General features: G+C 42.2%; 1 protein-coding gene across 2 annotated transcripts; it reads left to right on the forward strand.

Annotated features, from left to right (window-relative positions):
* Window positions 1–1,733: 1,733 nt before the first annotated feature.
* Window positions 1,734–24,405, forward strand: LOC103821075 (24-hydroxycholesterol 7-alpha-hydroxylase). Of its 2 annotated transcripts, none has more exons than XM_018921567.3 (12): window positions 1,734–2,119; window positions 8,605–8,740; window positions 9,498–9,672; window positions 11,264–11,413; window positions 12,282–12,375; window positions 13,850–13,948; window positions 15,818–15,908; window positions 16,986–17,119; window positions 17,955–18,050; window positions 19,888–19,989; window positions 22,749–22,836; window positions 23,554–24,405. In XM_018921567.3, the coding sequence occupies exons 1-11, from the start codon at window positions 1,943–1,945 to the stop codon at window positions 22,803–22,805; spliced, it is 1,311 nt and encodes a 436-aa protein (XP_018777112.2). In that variant the 5' UTR covers window positions 1,734–1,942; the 3' UTR covers window positions 22,806–22,836; window positions 23,554–24,405. The 2 variants fall into 2 exon arrangements, with proteins under 2 accessions (XP_018777112.2, XP_009094129.2); XM_009095881.4 differs by having other exon boundaries at window positions 1,738–2,119; window positions 19,901–19,989.
* Window positions 24,406–24,478: the final 73 nt, after the last annotated feature.

The following is a 24,478-nucleotide window of genomic DNA, read 5'->3' on the forward strand; positions in this document are numbered from 1 at the left end:
CAGGGGCTTGACGAACTGTCTGACCTGTATACACAGATCACTTTAAACGCACTACTAAGTCAGTTAATGAAAATATACCATGCATATAATGCAAAGATACATTTTCTCCAATATTACAAGGCCTTTAGCTCTCTTATCACTTTACCCCTTTATAGGAAGATAAACACTTTAATGGATAAATGAAACCAGGAAATAAACATATAAAGAGCTGTGATACCTAAACACAGAAGTGTAGATATATCACAGTTAACGGTGTTTCATCTGTTTGTTCCAGACAGTTTGCAAAATGGAGATCAACACTTTGTTTGTCACAGCTGACTTATGTAAGCTTGTTCTTCTGTGCCTACAACCAACATGTAACATCCCAAGGTATTTCAAAATGACTGTTTAATGAAGAACATACACCTAATTTTCACAGCTCTTAACCTCCTACTATCAGGTATATTTCTGCTGTGCTTCTTTTACCGTACTGTCTGTCTGCACAGGTACAAAGGTTCCTGTTGGTGCACCTCTTCCTGTATAGGAAGTGAGTTAAACTCACTTTGTATTTGTATTTGTTTATGCCCACTGCCTCTTGTCCTTTCACTGGGCACCCTGAAAAGAGCCTGGCTCCATCTTCTTTGCACCTTCCCTTCAGGTGTTCATACACACTGAGAAGATCCCCCTGAGCCTTCTCTTCTCCATACTGAGCTGCCTCAGCCTCTCCTCATATGACAGATGCTCCAGCCCCTTTTTGGCACTTCACTCTTGGCAGAGGATCATTTCCCTCAGTCTGCTGGCAGCACTTTCCCTGATGCAGCCCAGGGTGCTCTTGAGTGCAAAGGTTCATCTCTGACTCATGGTCAACCTGGTGTCCACCAGGACCCCAGATCTGCAAAGTTCCTGTCCACCCCGGTGCCCCCTCAGCCTCTACTGGTGCATGGTGTTGTTCCTACCCAGTGCCAGAACTTGGAATTTCCATTTGCTGGACTTTATTAAGTCTATTTTAAAATTTATTTATCTATTTTTTTCCAGGAAAAGCTGGACCAGGGGATCATTGGGATCCCTTCTGAGCCATTATTTTCTAATTTTGATGTAAGTCCCTCTCTGCCCACTTTCCAGCTTGCTGAGATCCCCCTCAGTGACAGCACTCTCATCTGGTCTGTCAGCCACGACTGGTTTTCTGTTCTCTTCAAACCTGCTGAGGGTGTGTGGGGGTAGATGCTGACAGCACTTCCTAGGGGTTTTTTATACTTAATGTATTCTGTAAGTAATTTTGATGTGCCACTTTCACACATGCAAAGAAACTAATCTGACCTCTCTGAAACCTTTTCTTCTGACATGGCACAGATGTAATAGAGGTGGCCAGCAGGTTTTGATCTGTCAGTTTAACCTCAGAAGCGTTTCTCTGCTCCTCAGATACTGGACATGCATCCAGCCTTTAATGAGGTATCTCACCAGATGGGTGAGAGCTACCTTTCTTAAGGTTTCTGCTTCAGGTGATGCCTGCAGAAGTTTCTTGCCATCTCTGACTTGCTGAAAGCTAAATGTCTGTAAATCACAGGCTCTCTGCTTTTTAATCTCAATACTGCAAAAAACACGTATATTTTTTAAATTGAAGAAGGCTCTGTACTGCCTTGCCAGCGTCCCTGGCCGTGTCCCTGGCTGCCCGGGTGGCCTTCCAGCAACCGGTGCAAAGTCCAAGGCTTTGCCGCAGCAACATCTAGGTTTTGCAAGCAGCACAGTTGGTCCTCATCCCAGAAGAGAGCAGAACTGTCTCTGCCTTTAACAGAACAAGGGCTTGCGCCTGTGCTGCTCAGGGCTCTCACGCTGTCCCCGTGGCAGCGCTGCGCCGGCAGGGCCGGTCCAAGCGGACGAACTCGGAGCGCGGCCAGCGCGGCCATGCCGGGGCTGCGGCCGGCGGAGCAGCTGCCGGGGCCGGGACAGGCGGCCCAGAGGCAAAATGGATCTCGCTCTGCTCTTGGCAGCACTCCTGGGACTTCTCATTGTCAAGGCTCTTTTCTTTCAGCTGAGAAACTCGAGCTCCCCTCCTTGCATCAGGAGCTGGATCCCTTGGTTTGGAGCTGCGTTTCAGTTCGGGAAAGCTCCTCTGGAGTTTATAGAGCAAGCCAGGAACAAGGTAATGCGTGTGCTGGCCTGCCTGCTCGTGGGTGCGTGCTCAGGGTGGCTGCCTGCAAGGGGAAAGGCAAGCAGAAACTTCTGCGTTCAGTTTTGCCCTTTCCTGTTTTATAACGTCAGGAGCATTTAAATGGTGAAAAATCGGCTTAGTGCCACCAGCATTGGTGAGTTGTGAATCGGATCCAGGCACGATCTCTGTGCTGTGATCATCCTGTTTGGACCTCTGCCGTTTTGCTTTTGCAGTCTGGCTCTGTGTTAATCGTGGTTTCAGATAATGTGGAAAGCTCTGTGCCAAGTGCTGGGACCAGGAAACTACTTATTTGCATGCCTAAAGTTAGGTGAGATTTTTGAGCACCATCTGGTGTCCCTCAGCATTCAAGCAACACACAGATGTGCTTGGCAGATAAAATGTTCTGTAATAAAAACCCCCCTAAACATAGGGGTCAGGATTTACCCCTCGGACTTGAATTTCTTTTTCTGTATCTGTCGGATAGAAAGAGATCAAATTCTTAATTTCTAGACTTTTAATAACAACTGTCATAAATCACAATTTCCCACTTTCATTCAGGAATTATATCACCTGCTACTACAGTGTCATCAGCCTTGAGCGTTCCATGCTGAAGGATCACACAGCCCCACTACTTGCAAAAACTAGCTAAAAATGAAACCACTGTTACATCCTGAAATTTGAAAAAAAACAACCAAAAAACAGAAAACCCACAACAATAAATACTGGATGTTTAAAATTTACTTTTTCATTTTGAACTGCTAGATTTCATATTTGTATTTCTTTTTGTATTGTTATAAACTCATGGTGTTAAAGCAGAGGATTTAATCTGATCTTTGAGAACAACAAGAGCTGTCAATCTTGTATTAAAGCACATTGGGTGCATCATGGGGTAAGCTCAGAGGTATGATCTGGAGTTTCTGAGCTTCTCTGTGCTTGACAGGCCAGTTTAAATTTTATATTAAATTTATATGTGTCTTTCCTTAAGCTTTCATCTGTGCAAATGCACATTCTTTGGCTCTGGGTTAATTAGTTTTAGTGTTCATTTGCCTGGAGACCCTCTAGGCTCCAGGTTGATGCTGTGGCAGCTGCTGAAATATCTGCCCACTCCAGGAACACCTGAAGGACTTTATAAACCTCTGGTTTTGTTGGGACAGAAACTAGAACAAGAAACATTTTCAATGGCTGAAAACTCAAAGCAAAGAAGGAAGAGAAGGCTTTCCTATATCTCTCCTTTTACTGTGTATTTGCTGGTAGGGCCTTTCCTTTGACTTCTAGTCCAGCAGCTCCTTCTGACCTCTCCCTGTGGTCCCCTTGGGCCAAGGGCGGTGTCTCATCCATTTCTCCCGGGTTGGCCACCTGCCTGCAGCACCATCACCTGACAGTATCCCTGCCTCTGAGGAAGGCCACTTGTTTGTTGTCCCCTTCCTCTCCTTAAACCCTCCTCAGGCACAGAAAGTCTCCCTTCCCACCTCCCACACTGGCATGCTGTGCTGAGGCCAGGAAAAATAAGTCTTTTCCTGCCTGCTCCCTTTTAAAAGAGTAGGCACTGTTGGAGAGCACAGCCAAACCAAACACGTGCTGCTGCCAAAGGGGTCATTAACAGGCACTACAGGGCTTGCAAAACACATCTGCAATAATTTCAGGCTCCTTAATACTGCCAGAACAAGGTTAAGTGTCCTTTGCATGAGCGAGCTGCCAAGTTCCTGTCCACCCCTTTTGCCCTCGTAAAAGGTGTTACAGAAACAGGCTTTAGGTAGTGTGAAACCTCATCTCTTCAAAGTCATTATCTTCAGGGGAGACTCTTGCAATTCCTCCTCTGGATTAGTCCTTCAGACTGCCAAAGTGACACTCATGTCTTTCTTAATTCCTTTCTTCCTTAATTCCTTTTGTGTCTGTCCTTCACTGTTTTTTCTCTCAAGTCCTGGGTAACACAGTAAAGTTCCACTGCTTCCAGCCTGCCCTTTGCTTGGAGTTTGCTGCTTCTATTTTCCTCCCACGGAAGAACACGTGGGCTGAAAGAATTGTCTCCTTTTCCCCTTGTGTCATCACTGGGACTAAGAAAAGAAAGTTCTCCTGCTCTAATAAAATATTTAATCTCTCATCTAATAAAAGATACCACCTCTTCCTCCTAAAGCTGCCTGGTGAGACAAGTTTTGTAGCAGTCTGGAATGGACAGGAAATAACCAGAACCACCATGCCACGTAAAGTACAGGGTGATCTGCTTAATGAGGGGTTCAAAGGGTGTGGCTCCCCAATTCTCCTGGCAAATGTGGTAAGAGTTAGTAAGGAATTTCAAATTCTTCTCCTCAGTTTGCTGATCAAGTAAACAGGAAAAGTTCAGTTAAATGCAGGAGATTGTTCTGCCCTGTTGTAGGAACCTGTGAGATCCATACATCCCTCTCAGAGACAGTACTGAATTGGGACAAGGTGCTGTGTCCCAGGACTGTTGGCCTTTCTGTGTGTGGTTGGGTGAGGGATGCCTCACTGGGGACATGTGGAGGGGAGCAGGCTGGGGAAGGCTTCTGGTGGAGCATTTCCATAGTCAGTGTCCACAGCTGAGTCACTGAAGGTCTGTGACTGGTCCCAGGTGTAGAAGAAAAATGCTGCAGTCCCTGAGCTAGAGAGGGGACATGGCATTGGCCCTGTGTGTGTGTGTGCACTCCCAGTGCTCCCAGGTCCCAGCAGAGCTCTTGGTGCAATGCAGCTGTCTCAGCTGAGAGTGGTTGCTCCCTGTCAGTGCCCCTGGGGAATATGGCTATTTCCCTGTTTTCCTTTGGGATTTTGGAGAACATCCTTCTGAATTTTTTATTTCTCTGGAGTGTTACTTTCCTTGCTTGAATCTGCCTCTTACTGTGGCACTGAAGTGTTTCCCAATCTTTGGAAAAAAATTAGCTTTCATGAGTGAAAGCAATAAATCCTAAGAAGATTTTTTTTTTCTTTCTGTCTCTCTATGTTGTGGAGTGTCCTTAAAAGCTGTCTCAGAGCAGTAACCTGGCTGCAGTGCTGGCAGCAGAGCCTGCACTCCGTTGGTACCTTCCCATCACACAAGTGCAGAGCTGCCCCGCAGTTCATTCCAGGAGCTGATTTTATTGCAATGTAACATCAATGTAATTCCACATTTTGACAGATGAACAGTCTGTTTATTCAGGTGTCTGTCTGGGACAGCAGCCATTGGTGATTCTCAGTAACAGGGTGTAAGGAGCGCAGCCAGGTGAGAGTTTGTAGCCTCCTGCTTTTTCTTCCCAGCTCCTGGTTCAGGGATTTGCTAGGCTGGAATTTGCATCTATATGATTTGACCTAATCTCTTTTGTTACCCTGTGTATAAATTTGGCTTCACAGCAATGCACAACAGTGAATCCTAATTTAATCACCACCTATATGAATAAAGTATTCTGTCTGGTTTTGAACCATCTAACTCCTAATCTTAAGCCCATTAGCTTTCACATTATGAGGAACTGAAAATAATGATTATCTTTTCCTCTTTTCCTGGGATCTAAGTTCACCTAATCTCCTTTTATTGAAATATTCATGCATGTTGTGCATCCCTTTGACTAGCTCAGAACATCTTGCTGATGGAATGGGCAGAAAGACAAATTAAAGATGCAGGCACAGGATGGGTTTAGATGTTTCTTGTCCTTTTTCCTTTCCTTTTCTAGCAAGATAAGAGCTCCAGATTAATTATCATAGAATGGTTTGGGTTGGAAGGGACCTTAAAGATCATCTCATTCCAACCCCTCTGCCACAACAGGGACACCTTCCACTATCCCAGATTGCTCAGGGCCCTATCCAACCTGCTCTTGAACAATTCCAGGGATGGGGCATCCACAACTTCTCTGGGCAGTCTGTGCTGGGGCCTCACCAGCCTCACAATAGAGAATTTCTCCCAGATATCCAGTGCAAACCTACTTGCTTTCAGTTTGAAGCCATTTATTAGCACTTCCATAATAGATTTTGGAATAATTTCAGAGTGTCATTATTCTAAGCCTTCTTCTGTGACATTTCTAGGTCTTCTCATTTTTTGGACTCTCAAATGACTCCAGATCATGAGTAAACTTTTAGTTCTTCTTCCAAAGAATGAATTAGAAAATACTTCTAACACCACACAACCTTATGTGTCCCTAAAAGCCATACTGGGCTCTTCTGCAGTACATCCTATTTATCCACTACTAATTCCAATCTTTATTAATGCTTACTGTAATTTTTTGAGTACTAAAATGACTCTGAGACTTTTCAGGTCCTTCTGGCACCACGTTTGCCTGTCCATCCTCGTGTTGCTGAGGATGATTTAACAGATCACAGTAGGGAGTTCTGCAACTTCTTATTTTAATTCCTCAAGAGTTCTGAATCGAAATATTTATCTCTGCTTTAGCTAGAACTTAAGTCTATTCTGCTCAATACTTCCTTCAAAACAAGGTCTCAGGCCATCACTCTCAGTGAAAGGCTCCAAGGTGGGACTTGTCCTACACTGATGCAATCCCTAACTCAGGTTCCTTCCCCACTTGGTTTCTTTACACCTTGAGTGTTTATCAGGCTCAGCAGCACATTGGGAGACTTCCTGCATCTGGCATGCTTGGAAAAGTCTCTATTGTTGGGGAGGCAGATTGCCTTTATTAGTTTGATTTTCAAACCTTTCTTTGTAGTTTAATTTTGCTTTGCATTTATCAAATGTCATATCTGTTTGGACACAAAATTCTGCTTTCTGAAAGATTTGTTTGAATATCTGCCATGACAGTGTTCCTCTGTGAGGCTGACTTATTCTGGAGAAGGTCATCTGTGGTGATTTCTTTATTCAGTTTTGTTAAATATTGGTCTAATTTTAATGATTCTAAACAGATTGCAAGAAGTTGGATGAGATTCAAACCCAGATTGTTGTGTGGGTGTTTGCAGGTTACCAAGATGGTCTCTGGACACGTAGTCAGTACTGTCAGTGGAGTCCAAGGACAGCTCAGCTCCCTCCAAAAACAGGAGTGCAGGACATGGTCTGGTGAATGCGTGTTTAGGATCCCCTGACTGCACAGGCTTGATTTCTGTTGTCTATTATGGGAGCTCAGAAATCTTGCTCACATGTAATCACCTAAAATAAAGTGTTCCAATCTTTATTGAGTGTGACCTTAATTGAATAATTAAGTGTTATTGCAGGTTGCTATTAGTTAAAATTTAATTTTATTTTAAATTTAGTTAAAGTACATTTTAATGCTAATTTAAAATTTTAAACATCTAATTTTGAAGCATGGTACAAATTCACTGATTTTTATCCAGACTGATGATGAGGACATGGACGTCAAAAAGCAATCTTAGAAATTTAGCTATTATAGAGTATTGGAATCACAGATTCCAACACAGGTCTGTGTTGGAAGGGACCTTAAAGTTCATCTTGTTCCACCTCCTGCCATGGGCAGGGACAAATTCCAGTGGACAAGTGCTCAAAGCCTCATCCAACCTGGCCTTGAACACTTGTTATTAAAACAAGATTTTATTTATCATCACCCAGAGAGTTTGAACTGTCATTCTTTCTTTAATAATTTGCAGTTGAAGGACAATCTAAATTCAAGTGATGCCAGGAGGAATCTTCTCCTTGGCTTCAAAGAGCTTTTGATGAAGCAGTATTTACACTACAGACACCAGCAGCAAAAGAAATAGTTAAAGTCAATGGCATAAACAATGTGTGCAAGGTAGAATGATCTTTTTATGCCTACATCTGACAGACAGAAGATATTACACATTTGTTTTATAGATTAGAGTATTTACAAATATCAGTGATCATATTTACAATGTAGGAACTCAGAATTGAATTCCTGTTGCTGGAAGTTTCAAGAAGGCTCTAGGATATTAGATTAAAGGAAGATGAAATAATGCTTTATGGCATCAAAAACCTTTCCTGAATGTCAGTCAATTTGTTCTGCTTAAAAGGTTGTTAGCTATTTTGATATTAATCTCTACAAGAAATAAATCAATGGTATTAGGAGAAAGGGCAGGGGGAGGGCAAGGCAAGGCAAGGCAAGGGAGAGGAACCTGAAATATTAAAAATATGCAGGAGAGTGAACTTTTTGCCTAAGCAGTGTAGACTGAAATAGTGTACTGAAATACCATAATCCATAGGATTATGGATTTTTACAGTATTGGTACTTTGCTGTGGCAACCAAAGGTTGCAGAAGATAACCCATCCCTTGAGTTCTCTAAATCCATGTAGGCTGTGTTGTTTGAGCTGCCATGTAATTCAAATGTAAAATGTTAATTTAAGAGAAGAAATGTCTTTACTCTGCAAGAGGTCAGGCACATACCACATTCCCTTCTGGTCATAAGTGTGCAAATTTTGGTCTGATTGATGTTCATCCTGTGCAGGTCTGAGCCAAGGTGTGCAGAGAACAGAAATGACCAGGTCCTCCCTCCTGACCTCTCAGCAGCACTGAAGTCCTGCTGGGGCTCCTGCAGAATGTGTTAACAGTGTACTGACAGGAAATATTTGTTTGTTCCAGCATGGACCTGTGTTCACAATATTGGCTCTGGGAAAACGGTTCACTTTTGTGACTGAGGAAGAAGGAACTGAAGCATTTTTTAAATCTGAAGACTTAAATTTTGAACAGGCAGTACAGCAAGCTGTCAAGAATGCAGGTAACTGAGACCTGTCTCTTTTTTAAAGGAAACCAAATCTAGTTACCCAGGAACATTAAATCTCAACCAAAAGCCTGTTGGCTTTTTGATCATGCCTTTAATGCTTATTCTAATCCACGACCGTGATGTGAAATGGTGAAAGTCAATTTCTCCACGACAGCCCAGTACTGTAAACCAGCTGAGGGATTTTGATTCAGTCTCAAGGAATCAGAAGTTTCTGATCCAGTGAATGTTATTACTTTTCCCATCCAGCAGCCCCAGTTTGAGATCAGGTCCTTTGCTGTGGTTGAACACCCCACCTGCATGTACCTTAAGAGCAATCATAGGTGATCCTGTCACTCCACTGGAAAATCAGCTTGCAGCAATAATTAGTTGCTACACAGCAGTACAGCAGTGATTAGAAAAGGATGAGGTGTTCATGAGGATGTACTTCTATAGCATGGAGACACAAACTTGTTTTTTTTTTTCCACTTCATTCAGTTTGTGGTGCGTCTGCACGTCTCTGTACATCCCACTGGGGGGAAATCTCTGGATTGTTGGTTCTGGCACTGAAGCTTCACGAGGCAGGAAAATGTTACATGGACTGGGAGAAGCAGAGTCATTACCAAAACCTTTACATGGTTACAAGGAAGCTTCCAGAGAATTTCCAGGGTTAGGGCATTTAAATTAGAGTCAAAAGTTAAGTGTAAAAATGTTCACTCTATCTTTCAGTGAAAAATCTACTTTTCAAAACGTTTCTGTTTCATTTTGTATTTAGTCTCTGTTCCTGCAGAATCATTTTATCAGAACCATGGTAACCTCTACAGCATGATGAAGGGGAAGATGAGTCCCACTAACCTGCACATGTTCTCGGGCACTTTGTGTAAGGAGCTCCATGAGCACATGGCTTACCTGGGCACGGAGGGCGTGGGCGACCTCAATGACCTGGTAAGGTAAGGGAGTTTTGCAGCACATCTCTAACTCAGGGGTGTCCTACATGGAAGGGAAATATTTCTGTAAACCAGCTGGAGCTCGAAAGTCCTACAAAAGTTTTGTCGGGATGCTCATCACAGCTTCATGGTTTCAGGTGGCTCACAGAGTGGACAGGGTTTCATGTAAAGGTGTTTCTCCCAGTTAGAAGAAGCATCTGAACAGCCTGTTTGGAAGAAAAAAGAAAACACAGCACGTTGCAACAAACCCTGTTTCCCAAAAGATTGGATAAAAGCTTCACGTTATTTATAAAGAACTTAAAAAAAATGCCTAATCTTCTGCAGGTTGAGAAACTTCCATGTTTGAGCCAAGCTTAGCTTGAAGCTTAACTAAGACCTTCTGCAACTGACTTGGCTGCCAGAACTTCATGTTAAAAAAAAAAAATGTTTCATGTGACAGCAACAAAGCTTTTAACTCCTTCTTCCTGATTATCTGAGACAACACCTGTATCTTGTCTGTCCATCTGTACTACAAGTTTAATATTCATGGAATCATAGAATGGTTTGGGTTGGAAGTAACCTTAAAGATCCTCTTATTCCATCCCCTGCCATGGGAACCTTCCACTAGAGCAGGTCACTCAGAGCCCCATCCAGCCTGGCCTTGAAGATTCCCAGGGATGGGGACAGATACTGCCTTTGGTTTGGACCAGTTTCTAACACCTCACATTCAGATTTCTTTTGCTGCTTTTTCCTGCATAATACAGTAAGATACAGCTGTTAGTGCAGTTAAATCACTTGGCCTCTCACTCACCTCTCACTCCAGTTACTGCAGTTTGGATTAACTGGGAAAAATGTGGGGGAGAGGGGCTTTCAAATCTTGTCAGGGGTGATTGGTTCTGCATTGCTAAACAAGGCAAAGTAAAAGTATTGGAATGCAGCATTCTGAATAATTGTTACTTAGCTGTCTCAAAATGAAATCTATAGAGCCACCAGATGGCCCCCTCTTCCTAATTATCCGAAAATCAGAAAAGTGAGCCCTGTTCCCTGAAATACCCATTTAGCAGCATCTGGGACACAGCAAAGGCTGCACAAGAGTTTCCTGGAGTAGGGAGAAGGGTCTGAGGAAGCTCAGAGTTTGCAGGATAACAGAGGAGAAAGCAAGAAAGAGTGAGATGAAAAGAAATGAAAAAAGCATTATCTGCCCAGGAAAGCTGCAGCCAGAGGAAGGATGTTTCAGGAAGTTTGGTCCAGAGGGGTTTGTGCAATGCCCAGAAGGTTCATGTGGGTCAAACTGAAATGGGAGGGGTGGTTAATAGGGAGAAGGAGACCTCGATGGCCAGAGCCTTTCTGCTCCTATTCAAGTTACCAGACCCTAGCTGGTGAAGTTCAGCCATGTGTAGAAGACCAGCCTGAGGTCTGTGAATCTCGTGCCTCTGCTTAAAATCTGAAATAAGTGTGGAGCTGAGGTGTGAGACTTGTGCCAGCCCTTCCATACTTGTGTGACCCTTGAGTCCCCAGCTTCCAGGGTGGGCAATCCAGCATGCTGCTTCCTGCTCTAAAACTGCTGCAACAGCTTCCCTGTGGCCCCTAAGTCTTGGGCACCTTGTCCTTGCAGGCATGTCATGTATCCAGCAGTGGTGAACACCCTGTTTGGGAAGGGCATCTGCCCAACCAGTCCGAGTAAAATCAAGGAGTTTGAAGAGCATTTCCAGAAGTATGATGAGGACTTTGAATATGCTTCTCAGATGCCCGAGTGCTTCCTGAGGTAAAGGGGCAGACATGATGATTGTGGTGTACCTACTACAGACATTTATCTTGCTGCAGTGTCAACTATGGGAGACATTTCCCTTGGAAGATGATGCCCAGTTTTTATTGATGGTGTGCCCTCAGCTGAAGCAGGCTTTTAGCTGAATGCTTCAAGAAAGTTCTGACCTTGTCTTGTTCATTTTCCTGATATAAAGCAGAAATAACCTGGTTTAGGTGAGCAGAGCCCAGTTTGGACCTGTCAGGGAGCTTCAGAATGGGGTAAAGAACAAAAGGCCTGAGCCTAAATGTGAGTCCCAAGCTCAGGGGCCTCCAGTGGAGTGTCCCTCTGCTCTTTTCCACACCCAGCTGTTCTACCAATACCAATGCCAGGTTACAAGTCTGCATTGTCACAGAACTGACCTTAGGTAGAATCACCTTAACCCTGAGGTGGTGCTTCCAGACAATGTCAGTGCTCTCAGGGCCATCATGGCACCTTTAGCACCTGAAAATACCTTCAGAAAGAATTGAGGATGCTCTAAAGCATGGCCTTGATTTTCTTCAAGAGGATCATTCTTTAAAAGATTGGCCTAAGCAATCTGTCCAAATCAACAATGAAAACTTGTAATAAAAAGGTATGAAAATGTAGGAGTGTTGCAGTCCCAGGTCCTGGCTGCAAGAGGAGGTCTGGCCAAGGTGGAGGCGTTGGATGTGCTGTTCCTCATGCCAGTCATCACTTGTGTCAGTCAGACTGACACTTGGCTGTTCATCAGCTGACTGCTGCCCAGGGGCTTTTGGAAAAAAACTCAAGGAGGGCTTCTCATGGAAAAGGAAATGTTGGCTTGGGCTGCCTCAGTTAAGTGCTGCTTGTTTGTTGCTTTTCTTTACAGGAACTGGTCTAAATCCAAAAAATGGCTTCTAAAATTATTTGAGAAAGTAGTGTTGGATGCTGAAAGGATCAACCCTTCGGAGACTGCATCCAAGGTAAACATCCGAGGCTAGGAAATAAGATTACTTTGTTGTATATTCTGACTGAAGCAATGGAGGGCAGGAATTACTTCAGTACTGGAAGAAATAAGTCAAATATGTCAGCTTTTATAGCTATACTCAAATGTTCTAGTTTTGCTGTCACCTGCAGTAGGACAACCCCATAACTTTGACTCCTGTTCCTCCATTTAGTTCATTTCAAGCAATTCTGAGAATTAACATCTTCCCCTGGGGAATTTTAAAGCAAGGGGTCAGAGCTTGGACCCATCCCCAGCCTGCAGTACCACACTTCAGTGAGCAGCTGAAAGAGGTGAGAGAAAGACCCTTCAGTTGTTTCACCGAGGGCACCGTGCTGTGAAACTTCAAAACCTTACATGTCCTATTTATAAACCCTGGTGTAGAGTGAGCAGATCCTTCAACAGCCAGACTGGTAGAAAATAGCAGATTACTGGCTTGGGAGCCAAGTACCCTAAATATTGATTGTGTCAAAGCTGAGATAAGTTGTTCCCCTGGTTATTCTCCTGAGCTCTGGCAGGAATTCTGTGGATAGGGCTGACAAATGTGACGGCAGACTGGCCTGGGAATTTTGATCTACCAAATGGTTGTAGGACAGGTCATTAAACAAAACAGGTTTTATTTAGACTTCAAAAGCTTTACATACTGCAATTTATTTAATAAAATAAATCAGATCAGCAGAAAGAAAGAGAAGGCTGGAGAGGAGCTGGTGGGAGGTAAGAAGGTGCGGGAAGTAGGAAGCACAAACTTGGTGTCTTAGATTGGATGGGAATTTGGAAAAAAATCAGCCATTTTTTATTCAAGATTGGCCTTTTCCCCTCTGAAAAGTAGGCAGGAAGCTTTGCCTCAAGTGCAGGATTGCCCTGCATTTAAGGAAATGCTATAAACAAAAGCTGGTGTTAGAACATTACACAATTGCTATAGTTTCAAATATCAGCCCATTAAAGTCACTGCTTTGGTCACCAACAAGGTGCCTGAAACTAGGGAGTTTGCTGATGTGTCAAACCATCTCTTTATAAGAAGCACATTCTGGGCATGAACAGAAAGAACATTTTCTTCATTTGCATTTGTTCAACTGGCTCATTCCCATTTTGAGGTTCTTTAAAGCAGAGGTGTAGAGAAGGGATTAGAATAGAGATTTTTTTTTTCCTTTCTTCCATATACAAGTAACAATGGGGAATAAGGGAACCCAATCCTGTAAACCTTTAAGGAAATGGAGAGCAGTGAAAGTATTCAGGAGGATTTCATGTGGTGCACTGAGTTCTCCTTAACCTCTGCTTATGTGAGTCTCACTTTCTTTCAGTAGCTGTCATCTCTACATTGTGCCTTCCAAAAAAGCCATAACTAACATAACTTCTCTTTGAGAAGCCAGTCCTTGAGCTCTAGTAGGCCCTGCCCCAAACTACATTTTAATATATTATTGGAAATACAGATTATTTTCTTTTACTTTTAACAGACACTTCTACAACATCTCCTGGATAACTTGAAGGGAAAACATCTAGCTCCCAACTATGGTCTCCTGATGCTCTGGGCTGCCCAAGCAAATGCTGTGCCTGTAAGTACATCAGCTGCAGAAACACCTTCTCTCTCTCCTGCTCAGAGCCTGGATTTGGGGAGGAAAGGCTTTGAAGCAGAGGTCATACACACTCCATGGATTCCAAAGAAGGGATTATCATGCCCACATGCATCACTACAAATATACCCAGGCTACAATGTCACAGAAGCAATGACAAGAAAAGCTCTTCTTGTATTTTTTCCTAAATTATGTTGTCCCCTGTCATAACATTTCAGGAACATAAACCTCACAGCTATTAAGATCACAGTCTTAAGCTGCGAAGAGCATTTAACTCTGTTTTGAAGCACTGTGTATTATAGAAAAGACTTTTTAAGAAACCCTGGTGTTACCAATTGTAAAGAATGTCAAAAGCATAATATAGAGTAACTTCATCTGTGTGTAAACCCTCAAGTGGTTTTTTTTCTCTTTCATTTTTTGGAGATCTGCTGTACAAATGCCAGTGGAAGAAAAGCAATAGTTTGATTCTAGAGCTGTTAGGTTTTGTCTGTGTTAGAAAAGGATTTGCTGGATTAATGATACTGATATAAGTATGCTAACAAGCCCAATATATCTAAGACAGCTTAGCCTGACCAAAGACATTTACAGGAATTTCTCAGATGAAAAATCCATAGCAGCAAAAACATCCTTTATTTACCATGACTACTAAGCTCTTTCCAGCACAGTTATGTCCATTACAGATGTGATTTAGAAAAACATGATTGTGAGTTATTTTTATATGTTCCCCTAATGGATAGATCTATGTTTTTTGGAGATTGGATATTACTGCAGTTTAGCCTAAGGGAAATTCATCCCTTTCAGTGAGGTTTCTGTGGATTCACGTGTTGGCATAAGTGGGAGGCATAGCCTGCTGTCTGTTATCAGGATAACTGACATTCCTTCCACAACACTTACTTCTGTAATATTCCGCTGTAAATAGACATACAGATATTTTTCTGTTTCTCAGAATAGTAACAACCACTGTTCTGGGGAAAGGAATGACGAAAGAAAAGGCCTTTCACCTTCCAAGGGCATTTTTTACCAGCACTTTAAACCCTTTTATCTGAAACAATTTAGTTATCCCTTCTTAGCCCATGGAGAGAAGCCACAGTGTCCAAGTGCTGTACAGGAAGGCTAAGCTACAAGATTTGCTCTGCAGAAGGAGGGCTGCATCCATGTCAGTCTGTTTGGGAAATAACAGAGTTTCATCCCTCACCAGCACAGATGGCCCACGACCAGATCTCTGTGCAGGCTGCACCTCCCGCTAGCTCAGCAAGAGGAGAGAGACTCCTGGCATTGCTGCCAGTCCTTCTGGTTTCATCTTGCTTAAGAGGATTTTCTCCTTTCCTAAGTTTCTTGATTTTCAACTTCATTGCATAATCAGTTAGCAAATTATTTCTAAAGGGGATATACTACTCCTTGTTTTGCTGTTAATTAAAGCTTTTCCTGCCCATTTTAGTATGACTAACTATGACAATGCCCTGCAAATTATTTAATCTCGTTTCTGCAAATGCTAGTATGAATTTATTTTTCTTTCATTCCTCTAGCTAAAACTAATCATGCATGATGATTTAGTAGTTCATTTAACACCTAGTTATTTGAAAATAAAGGATTCTGTGTTTCAAAGCTCAAGGCTAAAGCTATATAATGTTCCCTAAAAATAAGTACACAGCAGATGACTAGACATAATCTCCCAGGAGCTGAGCTCTTAGATATGGATTTTCCCAGGAAGCATAGCTCCCCGTGCATCTCAGCCACAGCAGGCACACAAAACAAAAGTCCAAATGTTTTCACCTGCCTCTGTGGTTTGCTAAAAAGATACTGTCATTCTACTCCATGTCCCCCAATTCAAGGATTTCCATCTCTGTTTAGGTTGCATTTTGGACCCTTGCTTTCATACTCTCTAATCCTGCCATTTACAAGAAAGTCATGGAAGACCTGGCTTCTGTTTTTGGCAAAGCAGGTAATAAATGTGATTTTGTCCTTCTGGAAGTTGGAAGTGATTTATGCTGTATTGGCCCAGCACAGGGCACACTTGGTCAGTGGCTGGGAACAATGAGTGTTCCAATTAAAGGTGCTACTGATAGCATAGACAGCTCTCAGGTCTTTACTCAGTATATGTTCAAGATGTGTTTCTAAGCAAAAACATCTCTGATGTTGGCAGAAGGAAGTAGGAAAAGAACAGTATGTGTTTGTTTCTCCATTCCTATCAGAAAAGAACACTGTGTTTGTTTCTTCATTCCTATAACTTAAATTTAGATTTGTATTTCCTAGTCTTGTGCATTTTCCAGGCACCTAATAGTCGAGGTCTTTCAGTTCAGGTGCTTTTCATGGTGTGCTGTTCACCAGAGTTACAGTTATTCATGGTTAAAAAACAGACCAGGAACTGTTCTCTTTTCTGTCATAAGAGGCAAATTTTTCCAGCATGGTTCACCCCCCATGAGTAACCTCCCTCCCTGAAAAAACAGTCACCTATTGGGAGCAGTCATTCCCATATGCAGTCCCTTGGATCAGAGTTAAACTTTCACAGAAGACTCTTTGTTGACATGGGTCAAAACTGTATCAAGAAACATGTCGTTATTAACCAAGAAAGAAAATTCCTGAAGCCTCTCTCCTGGCCTTGTTTCACTTTCTAATGTTAACAGAGCCCAAGAGCTCTGCCATGGCTTCTTGTCTTGGTGCCTACAGTCCCTGAGATTTCCATGCAGAATCCTATGAAAGCACAGAAAAACTCTGAAGACTTTCTGTTTCCAACATGACTTTGTTTGACCCCTTCTATCTAATGCCATATCTACACCTACCTTAGAGTTATTGAATTATAATAATAATATAATAAGTCCAGTGGCTTTTCTTAAATGTTACTGATTTGTGTCTGTTTATTTACTTTGAAATATAAAGACAATTCTTGTGTGTAAAAAATGCCTTCCTTGAAGTCTTGAAGTATTTCACCCACAGTCCTAAAGCAAGACATGCCAGCCTGTATTAAAGCAAGTATGAAATGTAATTTTGACATGGAGTCTTCTTTCACATGCCACAACAGGTAAAGATAAACTGGAACTCTCTGAGGAAGATCTGAAGAAGATCCCTTTCATTAAATGGTGCACTTTGGAAGCCATACGGCTGAGGTCTCCAGGTGCAATCACCAAGAAAGTCATAAACCCAATTAGAATTAAGGTGAGGTTTGATTGTGGGGTTTTTTCCCCCAAAAGATGCTGTGTGATTTGTCTGGAAAGGGTCCTCCCAATAGATCTGGGTAAAATTACTGTGATAGAGATATTCCCCAGCCTCATATATATATTCTTTTTAATAGATTTATTCATCATCATTAATTTATGAGTGGTTTGGATTGTCTGGCTCACAGTCTTGCCTTCCATTTTGAAATGACTTAATATTGAATTGAATTGAACTACAGATACTGAAGGCATATAAAAGGGGAATCAGACACAACAAGTATAGTAGGAGGAACTACATTTTAGCTACTCTTAAGACTCCTTTTTGTCCTCTTCACTACCATTCAGAAGGGAGGTGTCAGTATTCAGGAATCTGACAAAGAAATGTTGGGGAAAAAACCCACAGTCTTAAGGAATCAGTGCGCATTTCTATTTAGATTACTGATCAAATTATCAGTATAATCAGTCTACTGTCATAGAAGGCTTTCTTTGAGTTTCTTTGCATTGAAGGAAGTATTTAACAAAATATTTAGAAAAAAGAAAACAGCTCACATGATAAGTCAAGAAGCAGGAAAGACAGAAATAATACTTCTGATCTTTTGATATCTAAAAAACCCCAGATTAGAACACAAATAATCTTTCCAAATTCCCCATTGTTTAGGTTTTATGGAAAAAATCGCAGCAGCAAGAAGAAACCTCAGACATGTAATATGGCCACCATGGCTTTATCACCCTCACTTGTCTTTTCTTAGGATCTTGTGCTGATGGAAGAGAACTACCAAGGAGGGACTATTTTGTGAGATTTTTAGCTCTTTTCTTAGAGATTTTTCTCTTTTCAGAATTTCACCATCCCTGCAGGTGACATGCTGATGTTGTCACCATATTGGTTGCACCGGAATCCAAAATATTTTCCTGACCCAGAAATGTTCAGACCTGTAAGTTGTCACTCTTAGTGTGGATATTTTGCTTACTTTTCTTCCCTTCACTTATTTTACAATAAAAGCGTATGGACAAATGTGCTTAAATCTGACTGGAGAATGGCCTTGAATACAGGGACATAAAGGAGGACCCTGTAGGAATAAAAAAGTCTTTTAAATTCAGTGACATGCTGCAGGTGATATGGAACTACTTTAGTATCATTTTGATCCGGATCTTATCACTCTCTGTAACTCCCTGAAATGAGATGGCAGCCAGGTAGGGGTCAGTCTTTTCTCTCAAGTAAGAGCTGACAGGATGAGAAGAAGCAGCCTCAAATTGTGCCAGGGGAGATTTAGGTTGGATATTAGGAAAAATTTCTTGATTGAAAGCGCTGTCAGGCATTGGAACAGGCTGCCCAGGAAAATGGTCACCATCCCTGGAGGGGATGTGTAGCTGTAGCAGCTGGGGATGTGGTTTAGTGGTGGATTGGCAGTGCTGGGTTAATGTTGGACTCGATCTCAGAGGTCTTTTCCAACCTGACCAATTCGGTGATTCCAAGTATTCTCCTCTCCCTGCTGGATGATTTCTCGTAGGTATTATCTCTGCTAATTCAGTAGTTAATCTAGTTTCTTGATTATTATTCCACTGCAGGTGGCTGTGTGGGCAGGCTTGTAACTGCTCTTTTTAGCGCCATCCAATATAGAACAGTTTGTCTTTTTTATAGAAATACATCAAGAAGTAATTTAAACAAAACTTCCTTTCTAGCAAACTCTTCCTGATTTGAAATCTCTTTTAACAATTCCTGCTTCTTTGAAATCTGAAGCTGAAACTCTGATCCAGAAGCTTATTTTTTTAGTAACTTTATTTCTAAAGAGCAAGTTTGCTTGTTTTTTTAGAAAGTCTCCCTTTTTTTCAAGGGAACTAGATGAGTGCCCATTGGACATTGTCATTCCAAATGTATGACCTTGCTTCATCACCACGGAGCTTTTTTTTCTTCTTTATTGGATTTTGATGCTGACAGGTTTCCTCCTCAGAAATCTCTAATCAGCCCTAGCTGAAAAAAACCCCCTAAAATAGATAAATGCAAGATGATGTCTTCTCTGGGACTGCTTCATCAGAGGAGTTCACCACCAGAAGGGTTGACAGGGTGTTACTTGGCAGAGTAGCACTGAGTTTGTGGAGGATGGTACAGTTTGTCACCCAGCAGTCATGAGATTTGCTTCTCTCAGTGTCACCCACCAGAATTTCAGCCAATATTGCCTTGTCTTGGGTAGTCCCTTTCATCTCAAAGAAATTTAGGGTGGAGCAGGGATCCCTTTGGGTACAGACAAGCTGTTTTTTGTGGAGAATCTTCCATCTTCTCACACATTGGCTTCCACCAGTTAAAGCCCATAGACCTTGCATTTGTCTATGCAGAGCGTCTTAGAAATGTTTTTTCTGTGCAAGATGTGTGTGAGCTATTTATGTGTCATGGCACAGTTTTGTGGGTGAGGCTTCCCTCAGTACTGGTTGAAGATTTGCATTTGTAGATACATTTAAAAAGAGAAGGTTGCATTTAAATAACTCAAGATGCAGAATTTGGGAAATGGGGAGGTATAGGAGAGCTGCTTTAGGGATAATTTTGAAAACTTCTCCAGCATTTTAAGGCAGCTAAATGTGTTTCAAATGGAACCCTTGTTTCTTTCCCTGATTCGGTGTTGACTTTTGGATCCAGACTCTAATACTAACAGGTTGAATGCAAAAAAATTGTATTAGTGAAACTTTGTATTGTGGATTAGCTGTTCAAGGTCATTTTTAGCCTGAAGAAATAAAGTTAAGCTTTATTTATATAAGGCTGATTTGGAAAAAAAAAAGTTTCTTCCCACAGGATCGTTGGAAAGAGGCAAATTTAGAGAAGAATGCTTTCTTGGACAGCTTTGTGGCATTCGGAGGAGGGAAGCATCAGTGTCCAGGAAGGTCAGTGAAACAGCTGGAGTTTATTTATTCCCAAATCCTGCAGAGAAAACTCTCTTGAACTGGGCTTCTCTTACTCTTGGAGATAACATGTTTGCTTTGCTCTTTGTCAGTCTCCTCATGTTCGGCACCATCTGCACCTTGTTTAAACTGATCTGAAAGTGGTTTCATTCCTGGAAAAGACAGGTGAAGTCAATTCAGCCTGGCTCTGCCCCTGCTGAGGTTTCTTTTCTTCAAAGGAGAGTTGGTCCACTTCCATACACACCATTTTACAGACACAGTTATTAAGGTTGTCTTAAACCAGTTCTAAACAAACTACAGAACATTTCTCAGGTCTGAGACTCTTTCCATCCTCTGTGATGCCATTAACATCTCTGCTGATCTTCAGGTGTCTTAACTGGCTCCTTTCTGTTTGAATCTGGTTTTTGCATTAGGGCACACAGAATTGTATTATTGCTTAAATTGCAGATCCTGTCTCACTTCACTCCTCCAGCAATGCCAGCCTTGGTACTTCCTGCATTCCTTCTGCTGTTTTCTCTGCTGTCCCTCTTCCTGGAAAGAATTCCAGGCAGCCAGTTGCTCCTTGTTCCTATGTTCAAACATCTCTGTGCTCAATCCTCTGCCTTCAAAACCTGAGCTCCTCTGAGACAAAAGTCTCCTTAGAACCCTTAAGACCAGTCATTTTACCTTGAGTTCCATGTGGAACAAGGAATCTGGAGGGTGTTGGAGAGGATGTGCATTCTGGAATCTGCACCCTATGGCAGGCTAGACGTGAGTGCCAGATAAACTTTGTGAAGGCATTAAAGACATAAGCAAAATTAATAAAACTGCTTTCACCATTTAGGCTTGTCAGAGGGAAGTGCTCACTCACTGCTGTACCTTGGTGGCTTGTACCACATTCCTGAGCTAAATCTGAGCACAGCCTCATTCCCAGCAAGGGCAACAGCAAAATTCACAAGAGGCATCTGCAGGTACAGGGAAAGCTGCAAAACAATGTTTCTGAAAGCTGCTTGTTTATATATCCTGACCTATATCTTTGTTCAGGCTGTTCTCTGGACTCTGATAACATCTTTCAAATAAGTTTTTGTTTAGAAAGGAAAGTATAACATTTCTACACAGATAACAGATGGAGAATCTTTTTCTTGCTGAGAAACAAAAAAAGCCCTTTCAGACCCTTTGGCAGTCCACATGGTAACACACACCTTCAGGTTTTTTAGCAATAATTGTAAAAGAATAATGTGATGGTCTTGAAAAAAAAATTAAATCAAGGATTGTATCAAGGATTCCAAGTTGCAGATTTCCTTCATACTACTGAACGAAACAATGCTATTTCAAGTTTAAGATGCATTTTTATTTATTTCCGTAATGGGGTTTATAAATGAAATGTATGTAACATTTAATTTCTCCATTGCAAAAGTTCAGCATAAAATTAAAAGCTACTTTAATCAAACTGAAAGCTAGTAAATAACCTCGCTAACTACCAAACTGATGTGGGAAGAGCTCCAAAAAAGCCATTTCTGTGCCATATTTTTTACCTAAGAGAAAAATTTGATGTCAGTTGGATTGCTTTGGTCGAACCAGAGGATTACTGCTTGTGTGACTGTGCTTGTCTTGCATGGACACCTCAAGCACTGGGGTCCAGAGCCCTGCTCTGCAAAAACAGCTGGGACTGGAAGGACCCAGCCTTGCGTGGTGCTGCAGGCTCGGAGGTTGGGCTGCATCCCGCCTGAGCTGGGCTAATAGCCATCAGAATATCTCTGCACTCTATTCCCCTGAGCCAAGGCCACCAAAAGCTCAAGGAAATTGCAGTGTGGAATCACAGGGATAATTTGGGTCTGAAGCTGTGCTGAAACAAGGATATCTCACTCCAGAGCCCAGGGTGGCTCCATGTGCAGGAGTAACTCTGCAGGAGTTACCTTGGGTCGGTGAGGCTTTTTAGCTTCCTTTCACACCTGCCAGGCCAACTCCATGTGCAGTCATGTAGCCTCTTCCCCTGTGAATTCTGCCACAGCGATTTTATCCAGGTTCCCAGCAAGTCTTTACAAGAGCAAGGTGGTAGTACAGTTTTAACTGGGTATTTAAGACTTGTGTCTAAACTCTGTAAGTGAGTAATCCCGTGACCTTGCATAGGTGCACACTGGTGAATGCAGAAAGCTCTTGTACACATAAGCTTTAAAAGCCAGTAGCCTGGAGGATTTTACCTGCAGTTATCCAAAATCTTCTCTGGCCTATGAAAGACCTGTGGGAGAGTGTTACAGAAAAAAGAGACCATGCCCTTGGGTCTCCTACTGCATCCTAATGCTGACGCATTAAATAATAACTCCCACTATCACCGCTCTCTGATGTCACCAGGCTCCCAGCTGTATTATATAACTTTATATAGCACAATTAGTCATATGGCCTTTTCTGTTTGACTGCCTTCTCACTTCTAGGAAGTTATTTCAAGTCAGCAAGTGTTAGGAGAACATAAATGTTTATACAGTGGAAAAATCCATAATGATAAGGAGCTGGTTTAAAATAGGTGTCAGAAGGATACTGTCAGTCCAGTGTTTCACCAGAGAAAGAAGGGGCAGCTGCCACATTGGTGTTCTTTGCTGAGCAACAAACCCAAACTATGGCAGTTTTCCTATGGAAGATGAACTTTCAGGCAGAACTAAAGCACAGAGTGTAAAATGTGTCAAAGACACCCTGTTCTTACCTGATAATAACACACATGTGATGGTCAGTCTGGAGGGCCAATGCTTTCCTCCCTTTTCGTGCAGGTGGTTTGCAATCATGGAAATCCAGCTGTTAGTTGTGCTGTTCCTGTACAAGTATGAATTTGTCCTGTTGGATGCAGTGCCAAAGGAGGTAAGAGATCCATACATTTGTGTAGCATTCTCCATCTTTATGCCCTTCATTCATCAGGCTCAGCTGAACAACCATGCTGAAATGTGCTTAGATAAATTTTGAGATGAGTATTATAAAACATGTATCTTTGTTTTAACTCAGAAAATCCAGAGTAATTCCAGCAATTCCAGTTAGTGGGGCTGCACTGCCGATACAACAAAATGCTTACAAGAATGTTTTGTCTCCTCATTGCCTAAACATTACCAGAGATTTGATACTTGTTGCTTACAAAACCAGTAAATATGGAACGAGATCACTAATACTTTTAAAATATGGAATCAGATGTAACACTTGTAGTGCTCTTCCACTCCATATTCAGGGGTGGAAGGTAAATGGTTAGGGTAAGACTGAATGAGCAACTGAGACACAGAAAGGTTTTACACTTATGGTAGAACAGCACAATTGCCACTTCATTATTTGAATATTTTGAAAGTATTCAAAACTGTGAGAGTTTCTTAAGAACTCATGTGTCACCCTGACAGAGTGACTGGAATAATAATTAACCATGAAGGCCCTACTCAATGGCTTTGGCAAAGCCAAGAAATAATTACTGTTACTTGGTCTTGGCTCTCTAAGACTGAAGATGCAAGAATGCTTATATCATAACATTAAAGAACAATGGTAATGCCATTACCTAAACTAACTGATGTGTTTTTTCTGAATTTCTTCTTTCTTCAGAGCCCTTTACACTTAGTGGGGACACAGCGACCCATGGCACCATTACAGGTCCGGTATAAATGCCGGGAATGAAAGTTGTGCAGCACTGACTTTTCTTTGCCAGCCCATGCTGGATGGATGGACCACTGAGCTGCTTCCTAATCAACAGACAGCTTCTCTGCCTGCAGAGTTCTTGATTTCAGCTTTCAACGCTGTACATTGTGCTGTGCCAAACCAGTGCAGTCATACCTGTGCTCCCCCCGGCTGCCTACCTCCCAGTGCTTCAATCCAAGCTCTCCTGCTGCATTCATAATTCGTGGGCCAGTTAGTCATTGACTTTGCAAATCTGATATACTAAACTCACCAACCAAACATTCAGGACAAAAATCTGTAGTGTCTGGGAATCCTGTGTGGAAGCTGTGCCAGAACCAGCGGAGAAACAGCTCCCTTGGGCCAGGTCACTGCTTCCTGCAGGGTGCTTCAAACCAAGGCCAAATTGGTACCTCATGCTAAGAAATCACATTGGTAACAGCAAACAGCTCCCTGGTTCTGGTGTGCACAAAATCCAGGACAGTCTGAGCAGAGACCTCTGGATCAGCTCCACATCCTGATAAACTGTGGGGACTTGTGTGTCACTGCCTGTGTGGGCAGGTGAAGGTCTGGTCTGCTCTGCCTACACAGTGCCAACTTTTTGCAAATTAAATGCATTTGTAATGGAAAAATTGCAAGCGTTTGGGATCTTGTTCCACTGGAGCGCCTGAAATGTCTGCTGAGCTTTATTTTGCTCCACAGGATTCAGAATCGGTCCTTGAATGAATTTGCAATGAAAGTTTGACCATGTTTAGCTCCCAATAAAAAGTTATTGCAAGGAAAGCTGTTCCTGCTCATGAGACTTATTGTCTATTATCTAGAATGCTTTTACTTTCCTTTTCATGAGTTATAGAAC

The sequence above is a fragment of the Serinus canaria genome, chromosome 3, assembly GCF_022539315.1.
Source record: "Serinus canaria isolate serCan28SL12 chromosome 3, serCan2020, whole genome shotgun sequence".
Lineage (NCBI taxonomy): Eukaryota > Metazoa > Chordata > Aves > Passeriformes > Fringillidae > Serinus > Serinus canaria.

Excerpts from the sequence above, each read along its gene's own strand:
- LOC103821075 (XM_009095881.4), top strand. The coding sequence starts at position 1,943 with ATGGATCTCGCTCTGCTCTTGGCAGCACTCCTGGGACTTCTCATTGTC. Across the intron at positions 9,673-11,263 it reads GACCTCAATGACCTGGTAAG|GCATGTCATGTATCCAGCAG; the intron begins GTAAGGGAGTTT and ends TTGTCCTTGCAG. Across the intron at positions 18,051-19,900 it reads ACCCAGAAATGTTCAGACCT|GATCGTTGGAAAGAGGCAAA; the intron begins GTAAGTTGTCAC and ends TTCTTCCCACAG.